At 49.3% G+C, this 16,763-nt stretch overlaps 1 protein-coding gene across 1 annotated transcript in view; it reads left to right on the top strand.

Moving 5' to 3' along the window:
• Nucleotides 1-16,763, top strand: part of Csmd2 (CUB and Sushi multiple domains 2) — a 551,269-nt gene that overhangs the window by 432,609 nt on the left and 101,897 nt on the right. The window contains exons 26-29 of the mRNA XM_038333470.1: nucleotides 54-256; nucleotides 7,118-7,309; nucleotides 10,960-11,098; nucleotides 14,777-14,964. Of these exons, the coding sequence (XP_038189398.1) occupies nucleotides 54-256; nucleotides 7,118-7,309; nucleotides 10,960-11,098; nucleotides 14,777-14,964 (722 nt within the window). The remainder of the gene's footprint in view (nucleotides 1-53; nucleotides 257-7,117; nucleotides 7,310-10,959; nucleotides 11,099-14,776; nucleotides 14,965-16,763) is intronic.

The following is a 16,763-nucleotide window of genomic DNA, read 5'->3' as shown; positions in this document are numbered from 1 at the left end:
TTGGGAAGAGAGCGGTAGAGCCTGCAGTGACCACCTGTCTCTTCTCTGTCCAGGCTGCATTTCCTTGTGTTTGACACAGAAGAGGTCCACGACGTGCTGCGCATCTGGGATGGGCCCGTGGAGAGTGGGGTGCTCCTCAAGGAGCTGAGCGGCCCCATGCTGCCCAAGGACCTGCACAGCACCTTCAACTCGGTCGTCCTGCAGTTCAGCACAGACTTCTTCACCAGCAAGCAGGGCTTTGCCATCCAGTTCTCAGGTATGTGCCCTCCCGCCCGCCAGCTGCCAGCGCCCGCCCGCTGCATCACCCGCCCGCTGCCAGCGCCGTTGAGCCCCTCCTCCCTTCCGTCTCTCGATCCGTGGAAAGATATTATTGGCATCTGCTATGTATCTGGCTCATGGTTTATTCAAACAATCGTGCTAAAGAGCCAAATATATATATACATATAGCTTAGACAGTAAAGTGCTTGCCACATAGGCATGAAGACGTAAGTTTGAATCCCAAAATCTGTAAAAAAAAAAAAAAAAAAAAAAAAAAAAAACCACATAAGGTAGCATCCAGCTGCCATCCAATATAGATACCTAGGACACACTGGCCAGCTGAACAAGACTAGTCGGTATGTCCAAGCCAATGAGAAACTCTGCCTCAATAAATAAATAAGTAAAAATAAAAAACGTGGTCAGCTCAGGAACAATGTATAATGCTAGAGGTTGGCCTCTGGCCTCCACAGGTACATGCATACACACACACACACACACACACACGTGATCCTGAGTGCACACAAAAATGTTTCCATGCATGCTGCTGAGCTTACTCGGGTAGGGAAATCAGACAGACTAAGAGACACTTAGGTTCTAACCTAGAAGCACATGAGTGGAGAAGACATCCATGCTGCTGAGGTCACCATGAGCATCAAGGAAAATGTTCTAGAAAATGCGTTATCCACACTCATGCCTGAAGAATGAATAGAAGGAACTCAGGAAATGAAAGAGTCTGAAGGATGAGATACTGTGCCATGGGAAGATACCACCGAGGTGGACGGCAGAGGCTCTGTGGACCCCAGTGAGCAGGAGGGGAGAAAATAGCACAGCCCAGGTACAAAGAACAGTAGGAGAAAGCAGTAGCTCCAGAAGTAGAAAGTGGTTCCTCGGGGTGACTGGAGAGAGGTGACGAAGAAAGACGCAATGCGCACTGGTGTGGGCCATTGATACCACACGCCACAGGCTCTGGTTCTTTCTTGAATGCGGGTCTTAGAAAGGACTGGAAGCCAAGCGTGAAAGTGCTTTTGGTGATCTCAGTTCAATTAAATGTGCATGACAATGGCCATTACACAGATGCATGACAAAGAGCTCCCCCCAGATGGGCTACTCTCAAACGCCCAAGTCCCAAGGTGACTCATCTACCTAGATGCAGTATCTCTGAACTTCCTGTCTCTCAACTTCCGGAGCAGCTGAGTCTGCCTTGGTTTGTGCCAGCGCTCACTATAAGGCAGCTGTCATCATTACCATCCCCTCGGTCTGCTGTGCAGGGCGGGGTGTTTGCGTGACTCGGGGACAGGTGATTTGGTCTCCACAGTCCCCCCTAGCTAGATCAGCCCCAGGTGCCCATGAGACTGTGGCAAGATGTCCAATCCTACTTCCAGCTCATCCCGACGTCTTTCTTCTCTGTGAAGATGAGCATTTATCACCATGTGTGTGGGGGGGGGGGGGGAGGGAGGAATGGGAGTCTCCAAGATCTGGTTAGGTTTCCGGTAGCTCCCACTTTCCATCATATAACTGACCCTCTGTACTTGAAGTGCTGTAACCATGGATTCAACCAATCCTGAACCAAAAATTTGGGGGGTGGGGTATCACATCTGTGCTGAACATGCACAGACCTTTTTCTTATGATTGTTCCCAGTCAATATAGGATAATAGTTATTTGCATATCGTGTATTGGGTATTAGAAGTAATCTCCAGATGGTTTAAAATACACAAGGGGACCACAGGGATTATATGCGAGAACTGTGCCATTTCACACAAGGGACTTAAGCGTCATGGATCTGAGTATCCATGGCTGGGAGGATGCCTGGGCCGAGTCCCTCCGGGATCCTGAGGGACATCGAGAGTTGGAATTTGTCCTCATAACATATGTGCAGTCTTCTGGCCTGGCATCTCCAATCTATTCTTGAAGTTCCATGGAATGTTAATAGGTACAGAAAGAGCCAATGTGCGGGATCCAGTCATGTTAGAAAGAGGCTTGGTTGAGGCAAACCTAAGCAGATTATCTGAAACGCTAATGTGGCTCCTGAGAGCGTTTGATATGCTCACATTCATAAATTCAAAACATGCGCGCTAGGTCACAGTTTCCAAATGCATTTGGCCATGAATGACTTTTTTCGAGGCCATCTCAGGAGACTGGCATCTCATGGAGCAAACGTTAGCAACTGCTGGGATGAGCAATAGAAGCTATGGAAGGTTCCCAGCATACAGAGAGGAGAATGTGAAAGAGAGACTCCCGGGCACTCTCTCGGGGGAAGGAGCAGCATGAATAATTAAAGCATATGTGCATTTTCTCTGACTATGTCCGAGCTCGCGGAGACGGCTTAAAACAAAACAACAAAAGGCTCACCATTGTAGATGAGTCTCCCACAGATTTACATCATCTGACCTCCTCTGCGTCCTCTCTGTAGACAGGCAGGATGGTCCCCAGGCACCCTCTTCCCGCTAAGCCTCACTCACACAGCTTTATCGTGCCTTGCCCAACTCGCAGAAATCAGGATCTGTCCTGATCTCCATTCTGAATAAGTTGCTGCAACCTCTGGCACCCCCAAGCATCTCACTTCTGTTTCTCTAGAACCAGCCAGTTCCAGCTCTCCTGCCTGTCTTGCGGTGGCACCTCCTTGGCATCATATATCATAAAGTATGGGGGCTGGAGAGATGGCTCAGCGGTTAAGAGCACTGACTGCTCTTCCAGAGGACCTGGGTTCAATTCCCAGCACCCACATGGCAGCTCACAACTGTCTGAATAATGCAGTTCCACGAGATCTGACACCTTCACACCAATGTACATAAAGTTAAATAAATAAATTTTTTTTAAAAAAAAGTAATAAAGTATGAAGGCTATGTCAGACCTCTCAGGCTCCCTGGAGTATGTGTATGCAGCAGGTGTTCAAATGCATGAAGTCATGAACAAATGAGCAGAAGGTTCCCCAACGTCAGCGTTTCCTTTGGCAATCGTATGCTGATCAAAGTAATCCCAGCTACATAGCCTGGACTCCAAAAGGGTCGTGACAACCCAGCCCCAGTGCTCTGGGCATACCCAAGGTTCTGGAAAGGTCACTTTTCTTGTTGCTGTCATCAGTTAGCAAATACCAGAACTCCCCTTGGGAGAGGGAATGGCTTCCCACACGTGAGCGTGATTGTGCATGTTTGATGAGGGACTGGGCAGAAATGCCAGGGATGATTAGCACAAGCTTGGCTTTATTAAGTAAACACGACTAGGTAACATCTAACATCCTGTCAGTACCTGGAGGATCTAGCCTTTCCCTGGAGACTTTAGCAAGCTGCTCAAATCCGGGAGCATTCAACAGAGAAAATGAGAACCCCCGAGAGGTGAGCGGGCAGCCCGATTCAGCCATCTACAGAGCAGGCAGCAGCTAAGCTCCTCCTAGATCATCTCTTAGATTTTTACAGAAACACGATGCCACAGACACCATTATTAATCCATGTTGACCGCTCAGGCTGTGTGGTTTCTCATACAAGGTCATGTAGTTCTTAAGTAGCAGAGCCTGGACCCACCCGTGTGTCCGATTCCCAAACCAAATTCTTAATCTTTGCATTTCTGTTGTCTGCCATATAAACAACCTTTCTGAGTGTGGCCAGAATTGGAAGCTGTTTTTTTTTTTCCCCCCAGACAGTCATTTACATGTATACAGCACCCCGTGACCCTGGGGATGAAAGCTAAGTCTGTTTTTAATTGGGAAGGCAGAAGACGGTTCTTATTTGACTTTCTAAATAAGTTCAGCGAGTGTCAAACGACGATGATCTGTTCGCTCATTCACTCATTTATCCAGCAAATATTTACTAAGCACGGTCGTGTGCTGAGTACCGAGTACCCCGGGGATACCGTGATGAGCAGAATTGTCTCTGTTGGCAGAGAGATGCCCGAGTGATAGACAAGGATGAGGCAAACAAGTATATTAGCCAGATTGTTACAGATTGTGCCGGGACGAGAACTGAACAGGATAGCCTGGTGGATATGACAGGGAGAGTTAGGGGTGAGCCCAGAAAAGGGGATGAAGGAAGCCTGTCTAAGATGTGGTATAGAGCCGAAAACTGACTGTCAAGAAGGTCACGGTGGAGCTGCCATAGAAGGGTCATGCCAGGCAGAAGGACCAGCAGCTGTGCAAGGTCCTATGAATAGGAAGTGGGGTGTATAGGGAAAAGTCTGGGGAGATTTTAAGGAATATGGCTTGAGCATAGTCATGGGACAGCTTCGAAGTTGAATAAAACAAAGGAGTGTGTTTAAGGATGCACCACCAGAGGAGGGGGGACTTGAGGTAGGATGCCACCTGGGCGTCGTGGCACAGGCTGTAATCCCAGTCACCCGAGAGGCAGAGGCCGGAAGAGGACACACTCGAGGATCACATATGCGACTTAGTGAGATCCTAGCTAAAAACTGAACACGTTCAAAACATAACGGTGGTAAAGTACTTGTCCAGTATGAAGAGGCCCGAGGTTCAACTCTCAGATCACTTTTTCCAGAGGTGGGAAGGTGGAGTAGGAAGGGAGAGAAGAAGGAAGAAATGAATGAAGGAACAAAGGGAGAAGCACATAAAAAGAAAAGGAGGGAAGATAAAACTCCATACAGGGGCTTCCGGAGCATTTCCTGCCAAAGACTACAGTCTTCAGCCTTTGTGGTCCATGTGGCTTGCTGCTGCAATTCCCTCTCTTCCTTCTAAGCATGAAGGCAGAGGTGGACACCATGACCATTGCTTGTGTTTCAATAAAACTTTATTTGTGTAACTAAGTACAGAGGCGGATTTTCCTGTGTGCTGAAGTCTGTCAACTGCACCCCAGATCTTGTATTGGGTGATACTGGTGACAGGTTTCCTGGGTTGCCACTCCTTGGTCATTTCTACTGAAGTGCTCCTGATGGCAAAAGAGAATGGTTGCCTTTCCCCAGGGGGTTGGAAGGCATAGCCTGTCGAGAATCTATTTGAGCCTTCATGCTTTTCTGTAAAAACCAATGTGAATTGTATATTCTAGGCCAAAACGGTTTTTTGTTTGTTTGTTTGAATATAGAATAAAATTTCCAACTGTGTAAGTAAACCACAGGGCCTCCAGAAAATTCCTGTCCCTGGGATCTGCAGAGCGCATGCTGTGAAGACAGGCCTTGTTGTCTCCTCTGGGCTAGGGAGGCAGCTGGGATATGGGGACTGCCTGAGTTCTTTCTCTGCCCTCTGTTAGGCCACCACCTCTGCTGCATTTTCTCAGGCCACCTTTGCCCACAGTCATCCATTCTTTTATTAGCTGATTCCTTCCTTCTACCCTTCAATTCACTTCTTGCCTTGTAAACACTAGTCCCTTTTAGACTTGGTCAAGTACCAGATCACAACCATCTCCTAAGTTGCTGAGCCTTTTTTTTTTGCTTTATGTGTGTGTATGTGTGTGGCATGTATGTGTAGATGCATGTTCTCATGTGTGGATGCATGTGCATGCCTTTTTTGGTATGGAAGTCGGAGTTATGTTGGGTGTTGTCTTAGGGTTTGTATTGCTGTGAAGAGACACCTTGATCACAGCAACTCTTATAAAGGAAAACATTTAATTGGGGCTGGCTTGAAGTTTCAGAGGTTTAGTCCATTATCATCATGGCGGAAGCATGATGGCATGTAGGCAGATATGGTGCTGGAGAACGAGCTAAGAGTACTACATCTTGATCTGTAGGCAACAGGAAGTGAACTGTCACACTGAGTGTGGTTTGAGCATACATGAGACCTCAAAGCCCACCTTCACAGTGACGCACTTCCTCCAATAAAGTGGCACCTACTCCAACAAGGCCACACATCCTAATAATGTCACTCCCTCTGAGCCAAAAGTTCAAACATGAGTCTATGGGGCCATTCTTAATCAAATAACCACCTGTGTCTTCCTGGATCATGCTATACTTTGGTTGCTGAGAATCCTGCACCCAAAACTCTCTAGTTTGGTCAGCATAGCCTGCCAGCTTGTCTCTGAGATCCTGTGAGCCTACTTCCCAAGTGCTGGGACCACAGGCCAGCTGCCATGCCCACACAGTTTTTCCACGGGTCATCTGGTCCTTATGATTTTGCCATCAAGTCATCTGCCCAGTCCCCGTCTGAGTTTTTAATATGCCCCAGCTGCTTAGGTTGATTTTGAGCTCTGCTCTGCCGCGGCTACAAACAGCTGATGTTTCCCTGAATGTGGCGCAAGACTAAAGGGGGAGGCCTGACCTCAGAAAATTCCCTGTGTCCCTTGCAAGAAACGGCTCAGCACCCTAGCAGGCCAGCTTCCAAACCTTCCCAAACCCTTCTGCTAAGATCCGTGGTATTGAAATGAGATAGCAAAACTTTGTCTGTGTAACAATGTTTTATTGAAAACAAAATTCATTTCTGCAGTCATAACAGTACAGCTAGGCTTAACAAATATACCTCCTGCTAGATTAGTGGTTCTCAACTTTCCTAAAGCTGCGACCCTCTAATAGAGTTCCTCATGGTGTGATGACCCCCAAACCGTATAAAACTATCCTCATGGCTACTTCATAACTGTAATTTTGCTACTGTTACGAATCGTAATGTAAACATCTGATACACAGCCCTGTGAGGGGTCGAGACCCACAGGTTGAGAACCACTGTGCTAGCTGACTATAAATGATGTTTACGGTGAGGTATTGGTCCAAGGGAGACAGTGGCATCAACGGGGCATGTTGGTGGAGGCAATGGCAGCAAGGAGGGCCAAGGAGGATGCTGCTGTAGCCACCGCTGATGACAGCAGTGGGGAGGTGACAGTGGGGATGGCTAGCAAGGGCAGTGACAGGCAGCACTGCTGGAAAGATGTGAGCCTGCCGGCTGCCAGACACTGAACCAGCCCCACCCCCTCTTCTGTGTTCTTGCCTCAGTGTCCACAGCGACATCCTGCAACGACCCTGGAGTCCCACAGAACGGGAGTCGGAGCGGCGACAGCTGGGAAGCTGGTGATTCCACGGTCTTCCAGTGTGACCCAGGCTACGCACTGCAGGGGAGTGCGGAGATCAACTGCGTCAGAATCGAGAACAGATTCTTCTGGCAGCCTAGCCCGCCCACGTGCATCGGTACAGAGCAGCTGAGGGGTCTCGGGTTGGGAGCACCAGGCTTCTTCACACAGGAGGCACCCGCCTTTTGAGCCTGGGCCAGGCGATTTAGAACAGAGGAGTGGTAGGAGAAAACCCAGTTTTCCCACCACACTCACAGGCACGAGCGCACACACACACACACACCACTACCAATGTTACACTTTCAAAAGTTATCTCAGAGTGTTGCGAGCCCGTCCCTCTGTCCCTGTCCCATCTGTCTAGGAGGGATGGGTCAGTCATCCTCGGCCAGAAGATAGCAGATCCCAGGGGCAAAGGAAAGACATTTGTTCCCCCTCTCTTAAGGAATTGTTGACTGGCTGGACTGGGGTTCCTAAGATCTGCCCTGTGTCTTAAAAAAATTTTTTTTAAAGAAAAGGCTCAAGGTAACTTTGCTTACAAGGGAAGGGGAATCTATAATCCTGCCTCCAGCTACTTGAGACAGGTGGGTGGGGAGACTTAAAAGGAGAGGTGGCAAGGAAAGACAGAGAGCAGCCAACCCCCAGCTGCCCACATGTCCCAGGTGTCCACATGCCCCAGGTGCCTTCATGTACCAGGTGCCTGCATGCCCCAGGTGCTTACATGTTTGTGGCTCCTTTTCCCCCTGGGTAAAATGATGAACTCGGTCGTTGCCTGTGCCCATGGCATGTGGGTGGTAGGCAGACTCAGAAGAAGAGAGAACCCAAGGCCACTGAGTCTGTACATGTGCCGGGCTCACACTAGACATTTGCTTAGATAACCCCATTTAGCTTTTCCCTGCAGCTCTCTGAATTTAGCACCGTTCCCTCATTATAGCTACAGAAACCAAAATAGACAAATTTGGATATCTTGTCCCAAATTGCATTGCGAAGAAACACAAGAGCCAAGATCCCCGCCCACGGCAGGCTGAACAGAAAGCCTCTCCATTCCCACCACCCATGCTCCATCTCTGCTAGAGATAGATTTAAGGGACTGCCTGTGACCTCTCCTATCTGCGTCCACACTGGAAGGTTCCATGGGAGTTCCTCCCTGACATCTGAGTCCTTACCTTTTGTGGTCCCGGCTCTGGGGCCTGGAGCTGAAAGAGAGACACTGAACCCATTTCTGGGTAGAAATGGGCTTTAGCTGGGTTCATGAACCAAAGAGGGCCTGGAGCGAGTGTTGGGAAGCAGGTTTGCAGGTACAGTCAAAGCCAAGTGCAGGCGAGGATCTGCCACCCACTGGCTCAGTGGCCTCAGAAAAATTGTTCAGCTCAGCCTGGGATGCTCACTTAAGAGGGGAAATACACATTCCCTTATGGCGTTGGAGAGTGACCCCACACCTAACCCTCACCTCATCAAATGTTGTCTCTTTCCTTTCTGCCCCCAGTTCCCTTCTTGGTTTCCTATTTCAAATCCTTGGGCTCCCTTCCTCTCCTTGAGCCAGAATCCCATTGGCGGTGCTGGGGGGCGGTAGTTCTGCTGGGGAGCATCCAGAGGCCTCCATGGCCCCTTTCGAAGTCCTCTGTCCACTAAGGTGATGGCCCTCTGGTATACTTTCCAGAAAATAAGTCCTGCAGCAGCATGCCCCAGAGAAGGTCTGTGCTGGGCTGAGCTGGCGGGCTACATTGGGCACTGAGTAAGGCAGGAGGTTAATTCAGCTTCCATTGCGCATTCTTCCACATGTAGCCTCCGGGAGTGTTCCTCGGGCTACAGAATAAATGTCTTTGCCTCTTCTCACAAACAGATTGGAAATCCCAGTGATAAGCCCCTCATTTCCAGCTCCTTGGCAGTCTGCCACGAATGGAGCTCGCTGGCCTTGATGGCCCTGCCTTACAGAAGAAAAACAAAGGAAGCAAGCAAATATTTGTCAAGCAGCGTCTGTGCTGGCTGCCGGGCTAGCCAGGATCACAGCAAAATCAGCACATGAGCTTAGAGCTCTGGCTCTGGATTCCAGCTTCCTGAGTTCAAGTCCAGAGGAGGAGGCCGACTATGGAGGCAGGAAGTGCAGGCTTGAGTCTCAGAGTGACCAGGAGAATGACTCTGCCTCTCGGGGCCTTGGTTTCTTCTCTGTGTATAATCCAGTAGAGTGCCCTCCATCCTCATCCCCAGCTCACTGGACTGTCAGGGAGACTGAGTGAGTGGACACTTCATCTGAGGTGACTGTTCTCCTCAAGCGTTCCTGGACTCAGCATGGTTCATAGGATGTGTCTTTCCATGGAGAAGACACCTTCTCCATGAGTCCTCCGGGCTAACATTCAGCCGTGCTGGGGACTCTGGGGCCTGACTGGGGACTTTACCCTTTTCAGGCACCTTTGTGGGAGCTGACCAAATCAGCAATGTGTTAAGCAACACAACAACTCAGCTCTAGTACCAGCCAAGAGCCACTCCTTGGTCCACCCTTTAGCCCTCTGATACATACTTTTGCTGCCCCCCGGCCCCACCTTCCTGCAACCTCAGTGCCTATCTTGTGCCTTCTGGTCACTGCCTATCTCGTTCTTCTGGTCACTGCCTATCTTGTGCCTTCTGGTTACTGCCTATCTCCTTCTTCTGGTCGCTGTCTATCTTGTGCCTTCTGGTCACCTCTCACAGCTCCTTGCACTCCAACAGACCCGCCATCCACTACTGACTTTGGTAGTGCCCTTGGTTTCCAATCGGAGCCATCATCCAGTCTCTACCAGCTTTTGGCTCTTGACTCCTTATGCTCCCAGCATCTGCTCTACTCAACACCCTGTACCACATAATCACTGGCCAGGATGCAGGGAGCTGCTTGGGACCTGCAGAGACTGAAGAAGGCCCCTGGGAAAGTAGCTCGGTGGATTCTTGGCTACCTTTCCCCATCTGCTGAGAAGCCCATCAGTCTAGGAGAGGGTGGCCACTGTGGACTCGTTAGGGACTGGAGCACACTGCTTCTGATGAGGTGCATACTCATCCCTAGGCAAGGAGTTTGAGAGGCTGGAAGGCATGTGGGCTCCAAGCAGATGCCAGCAGAACTGGCAGCCAAGGAGACCAGCAGTGCTTGGCAGGCGAGCATGATGGTGTTTTCCACTCCCTGTGATATCCTGTATCACAGACAGATGTAGTGAACACCCCTGAGGCGCTCCTGAATTCTGGACACAAGACAGTGGGAAGATGCCAAGTAGTTCATGTGCCTGACAGACCACGACGACACCATTTTGACCATGAAACCTCTCCATTAAGCACAACAGACACCCTCCTAAGAGAGACATCACCTCTTTTCACCACAAAAGGAACAGATGCAAGGCCAGAGAGGTTAGGTAACTTCCCTTAGGTCACAGCCAGGAAGAACCTGGTATTTATTTAAAATAACGTATTGAAGATGCAGCTCAGTTGGCAGAGGGATAGCCTAGCATGCACAGAGCCCTGGGTTCAATCCCCAGCATCATGTCAAATCAGGTGTGGTGGCAAAACCACCCGTACTTGGGTGTTTGCACGTGGGAGGCAGAGGCAGAAAGACCAGGAATTCAAAAACATCCTTTGCTACGTGGCAAATTAAAGGCCAGCCTGAGCTACATAAGACCCCGTCTCAAACCATCAAAACAACAACAATACTATTATTATTGACTGAGGTGAAATGAACATAGTATAAAATGACCCATTTTTAAGTGGACAGGTAACGGGAACAGCCTTACCCTTGCCTTCTTCTCTCCTCAGCTCCTTGCGGGGGAGACCTAACTGGGCCATCAGGAGTCATCCTGTCACCAAACTACCCAGAACCCTACCCACCAGGCAAGGAGTGTGACTGGAAAGTGACCGTCTCTCCGGACTACGTCATCGCCCTGGTATTTAACATGTATGTACCTTCCCCAGGGTGGGAGACCGAGAGGTTTTGAGAAGCTAGGGGGTTGAGGACCTGGGTGCTCAGGTGAGTTCTCATAGGTGTATGGCAGAATTCTCAGTTCCAGGGGTAAGGCAGAGATGGAGATGGACAGGGTATCCAGTGTTGGCATTGGCCGCCTTCTCTGTACCAGGCCCTGTGTCAACAAAATCTTTGCAATAGTTTCTGAAGCAGCTAACATTCTTTCTGATCTACTTCTGGAGCTACTAAAATCAGAAAGGAGCCCCACTTGGGTCCCCTTCCTTTCCCCCACTGCCTGCTCTCTCCCCAGGGCCTCCCTCCATCCTGATGCCTTGAAGGTCTTCATGACCTTTCCACCTAACCCATGCCCCCCACCTCCGTTCCATTCTCAAGCAAGTCCCCATAGATATGCCCTATCCTGCTTCCTACCCCTAGGGGCACCCGCAGCCACTAAAGCTTGGCTGGTGCCTTGGCAGTCCATTTAGGGACATTACTGATTAAAACCAAACAAAACCAAACCTCCAGCATGGCCTGGGGAAATGGCTTAGTCAGTGTTTGCCATACAAGCCCAAGACTCTGAATTTAAAAAGCTGGCCAAGATGGCACATGCTTGTAATCTCGGTACTGGGGAGGCAGAGATAGGCATCTCCCTGGGGCTCCCAGGCTAGTGAGAAACTCTGTCTCAAAAAACCAAGGTGAGCAGCCCTTCGGGGAACAATGGCCTGAGTTGGACATTGTATGTATGGACATAAGCCAGCAAAACTCCCATGTGTCTTCCCCTCCATCCTGCCCCTGCCTGATTTGAGCCTTTGTCTTTCCTCACAATGGTGTTCTAGTCTTCATATTGGCCGCTCTGTCCCGACTAGCCTTCCAACATACTTTCTCCTACAGACGTCTTAAAATCAAAGAAACAAACAGGTCCCTTCTTTCTTCATCCTTTACTAAATCTCTCCTGCTTGTAAGCCAGTCTGAATTTCTGAATCTGGCTCCTCCGATCCGGCGCACACCCACCTCTCTAGGAGGGCCACCGTCCATCCTGTGCCAGGAATTCCAGCCAGACTGAAACTCAGTGGCTTCCTGAGTCTCAAAGACCCTCCCATGCCCTGTAGCCTCACCCCTGCTTCTGTCTCCAGGTGACTGACTTTCCCCCCCCTTGTCTCATTGCTGAGAGTCATTTCTTTGCCCAGAATAAACTCAGGCCAGACCAACATGAAGACCTTAGTGATTCTCTCCCTGGAGACTGTGCATTTTGTGGGCCTTATAGTATACACTCCTGGCCATTCTGTACAGTCAGGAGAGGGACCTACTGTAGCTGTGGGTTTGTGTTTAATGAGTAAATTCATTAAGTGTATAGCAAGCCAATGTAAAATAATAATGAATGAACGAGAGAGCAAACCATCATCAAATCAGGCACTCGAAGCACCCAGCCTAGGACTCTGTTTAAGGCAGCAAGCTGGAGATCCCTGTAGAGCCCGTCCCAGATGGAGCAGAGTGTCCCTTCTGGTGAGGTATTCAAGTGAGAGAAGAAAGAGCAACAGACAGATACAACACCTTCAAATAAGATACCCACAGCATCCAACAGAAACCAACTGAGAAAGTTGAGGCAGTTGGGGCTCCCAGTGAGCTTTTGGCCCATGGATAAGCATCTCATGGCTGTGAGCTTTTGCCCAGTGGGTCAGCATCCCATGGCTATGAGCTTTTGCCCAATGGTCAGCATTCCCTGGCTGTGGATAGACTTCTGCTGTCTCTTTCCCACAGTAGGCACTTTTGTGTCATAGGATAACAATAGTGGCTTCTGTTGAAAATGGCTCACCTTCTAGTGAGTCTCAAGGACCGTGTTTTTACTCCCTGGGTTTTAACTCTCAAGCTCTTTCCCCCTCCTTGTCACGGAGTTAGGGGAATGCAGCTCATTCCTGGATAAGGAACTTGGGGGAACACTGGATCTGAAATGCGGGAGTGGGGGGATGCAGCCCTACTTTGAGAGTCAGCTTCTCAGAGAGCTCAAGCGGCACATGGCAGTCTACCAACGTAGCGAACATTACAGTAACAGACTGCCCGCTGCTTCTTCCAGCACCAGAGGCTATAGAAAGCAAGGCACGTGTGAGCATGCCCCCTGTCCTTGGCACCAGACACAGCTAGGCATCTGGAGGGGGCTCAGTTAAAAATTCAATGACATGAAGAAGGTAGGGACAGGGACAGGCAGAAAAATGCTGGTTTCACCGGCATACTCATGCCTGTATTCCCAGCTCTGAAGCAGGATAGCAAGGAGTTCAAGAGTTCAAGGCCAGCCTGGGCCACAATATGAACCTGTCTCAAAATCACAGAAAAATAAAAAAATATATACTAGATTATTCTACAATTTGTGGCCAAGACAGACTCAGCCAGAGACTTTTCCTGGAGAGTTTTGAAAGAATGGGTAGTTTCCAGGGCAAGAAGACTATGTCACCCAGAAATAAGAGACAGTCTTGCAGTCAACTCCAGTGTGGAAAGACTCCATGTATAAAGGACACAGGTCTGCTTCCAAATTCCCACCCTGTTTCCCTACTCACTTAATCCTCTTTGTTCAAGCCTGATTGAGGTCCCCTGTCTACACCACCTGTAGGGTAGAAGGGCCACTTCATTCTCAGTCCAACCAAATGGTATATGGCAGTATCCCCCACCTGTTCCCAGGCATGATCACTTTTGCATCAAGAATCTGCTTTCTGAAAACGCATTTACTTCTCTATTATTTTCATCTGTTTCCACTTGACTTTGTATAAATTGCCTTTATTGGGCATGGGCTTGAAAGCAGAATCACAGATCAGAGAGCTGGTCCACGCTAAGAGTTATCAGATAGACCACATGGAGTTCCCAGTGGGGTGAATCAGTTAACACCACACTCAATCAGGGCATACGGAATGCTAAGACCCCAGTTTCCTATGTCTGTCATTTTCCCATTATGGTCACTCTAGGCGGGTGTGTCCAGCCTGCAGCCTGTAGGCCTCATGTGTCCCACAATAGCTACGAATGTGTCCTGACTTATTTGTAGATGACAATAATCATGTCACACTATCAAAAGCCAAGATGCCCCTGCTAGGTACCCTAGGGGGATATATTACCTCCATGAACTCCAGTTCTCAATTTGTTACCAAGAAAAACTCTTAGTGTGGCTTTTCATCCCACACTTAGTTCAGGGTAGCTCAGAGACATCAGAGGTGACGTTAGGATCCAAGTGGTGACAGATGCTGGCGTGCTCCGTGGCTGGCCTGAGAGGGAGGGGGAAGTGGGCTTTTCATGGAAGCAGGTCCCTGCTGCAGATGACTCCCCGGGTAACTCTGTGCTCCTACCAAAGCCAGTGCAAGCAGCACGACAGCCGAGCACCTGTGTCCCGTACGGGCTCCAGGGTCAGACCTGCCACTTTCGCCCCCTCTTGTCTGCAGTTGGCAATTTGCTTTCCCTCCTGCTTGAGCAAAACCTGAACTCTTTGGCTACAGAACTGAGAACACTCACCGACTAGAATCTAACACCTGTGCCCCAAATCACATTTCGTAGCATCCCTCCTGAATGGAAAGTCTCTGGGGTCTCAGTTTTCAGGGTCGGGTCCCATGGAATGATGGGCTTGCTTTCTGGGAGGCCCCAGCGAAAGCCTGTTTGACCTTACCAGGATGGGGATGGGCTGTTTTTGTTCTCCAGATTTAACTTGGAGCCTGGCTATGATTTTCTTCACATCTACGATGGACGGGACTCTCTCAGCCCTCTCATAGGAAGCTTCTATGGCTCCCAGCTCCCAGGCCGCATTGAAAGCAGCAGCAACAGCCTCTTCCTCGCCTTCCGCAGTGATGCGTCTGTGAGCAATGCCGGCTTCGTCATTGACTACACAGGTAAGGGCCTGGTGCTAGCGAGCCCCAAGGGTGGGGTCAGTGGAAGAGCAATGTGGTACAGTAGGGAAGAGATAGGTTAGACCACAGGGAGCCTGCAGGTCCCTTACAGAGGATGTCATCTCTAAGACCCCCCTCCACCATGGCTTAGTCTTACATATTCACATATACCCGGGCTAAGAGAGTGTGGTAGTAGCATTCTTTTGACACCCTACTTCTGTTTCCAAATCACTATTTCTCTTCCCCCCTTCTCTATCAGGGTCATTCCTAACTCTACTTCAACCTCATAGCCTCCCTTGACACCCATCAGCTAACACCTTTCTGGCCATTTCCCTCCATTATAGGGGTTCATGTTGAATCTCAGTCTTCCTCTAGACCCCAGAGAGAGCCTCCCACAATCTTGGGAAACTGACCTTATTCCATCTTATTCCATCTCCTGTTGCTATAACAAATACCCAAGGCTTTGTATTATTTTTAAAGTGAAAAGGGTTGTCTGGCTCATAGTTTCAGACTGAAAGTCCAAGATTGGGTCTGGTCTTCTGGGTGGAGGGAGAGAGAGCAGCCCCACAGTGAAGGGAACCCATGCATCAGAGATTACATGGCCAGAGAGATGTACAGAAAGCTAGAAGGATTCAGAAACCAGGCTTCCTGTTCCTATAACCACCCAAGATAATGGAGGGACCCTCGGAATTGTTTTAATCCTTTACAAAGATATCACCCCCCCCATCCTGATCACCCTTAGGAGATGCCACCACTTAAAGGTTTCACAGGCACCTCAACATCATCACACTGGATACCATGCCAACCTTTGGGGCATGCATGCAAACCACAGCCGAGCTGTCTCAGCCCAGACAGAGCAGCCTGTGAAAATCTAGGGCCCTAGTACTTGAACACTGGCACTTTGTCGCAGACTGGCTACCACCTGACACATCTGATGGCATCCTGTTATCCTGTCTTCCCATTCACGTACTGCTACTGGATTTTGGAATTAAGCCAGTGAATAATGAAGAGGTCAAAAGAAGTTGATGGGTTCTTTCTTAAAGATAACAAATATTTTAGATAATAAATATTTCCCTGTCATAGGCTCTCAGCTGCCCTTGTAGGGCTCAAATAGCCATAGGAAAAAAACATAAAGGAATGGGCATGGGCACGTGTTGAAAACCAAGTTGGGGCATAGCGGGGTGTGGTGTGGCGATGGCTCAATCAGTAAGGCACTGGCACACACAAGGACCTGTGTTTGGGTCCCAAGCACCCATATATAAAACCAGTGAGCTGGAGAGACGACGCTATGGGTAAGAACACATGGAGAGCAAACACAAGGATCTCAGTTCAGATCCCAGAATCCACATTAAAAACCAGACATGGCCACCCACCCACCCACTCGTGACCTTAGAGGAGGAATGCTAACGCATGGCTAGGTGCCAGCCTAGCTTCAAGATCAACAAGAGAGTCCGCATCAAGGGAATAACATGGAAAGTGGTAGAGCAGGACACCAGATGTCATCTTTTGGTGTATACCCACACACAAATGTGTACATATGCCGCACACAAATGCGCATACACCACACATAAGCATGTACATATGCCACACACAAATGTGCATACACCACACACAAACGTGTACATATGTCACACGCAAATGTGCATACACCACGCACAAATGTGTACATATGCCACACACAAATGTGCATACACTACGCACAAAAGTACATACACCATATGCACACCTATGTCAGTATTTTAGGTCAGCTTGTCACACTCAGCTCTTCCCTTGGAAGGCTAAAGCAGCCACGGGCAAAGTAG

This window comes from Arvicola amphibius, chromosome 6 (assembly GCF_903992535.2).
Source record: "Arvicola amphibius chromosome 6, mArvAmp1.2, whole genome shotgun sequence".
NCBI lineage: Eukaryota > Metazoa > Chordata > Mammalia > Rodentia > Cricetidae > Arvicola > Arvicola amphibius.
This window is presented reverse-complemented; position numbering and strand designations above follow the sequence as displayed.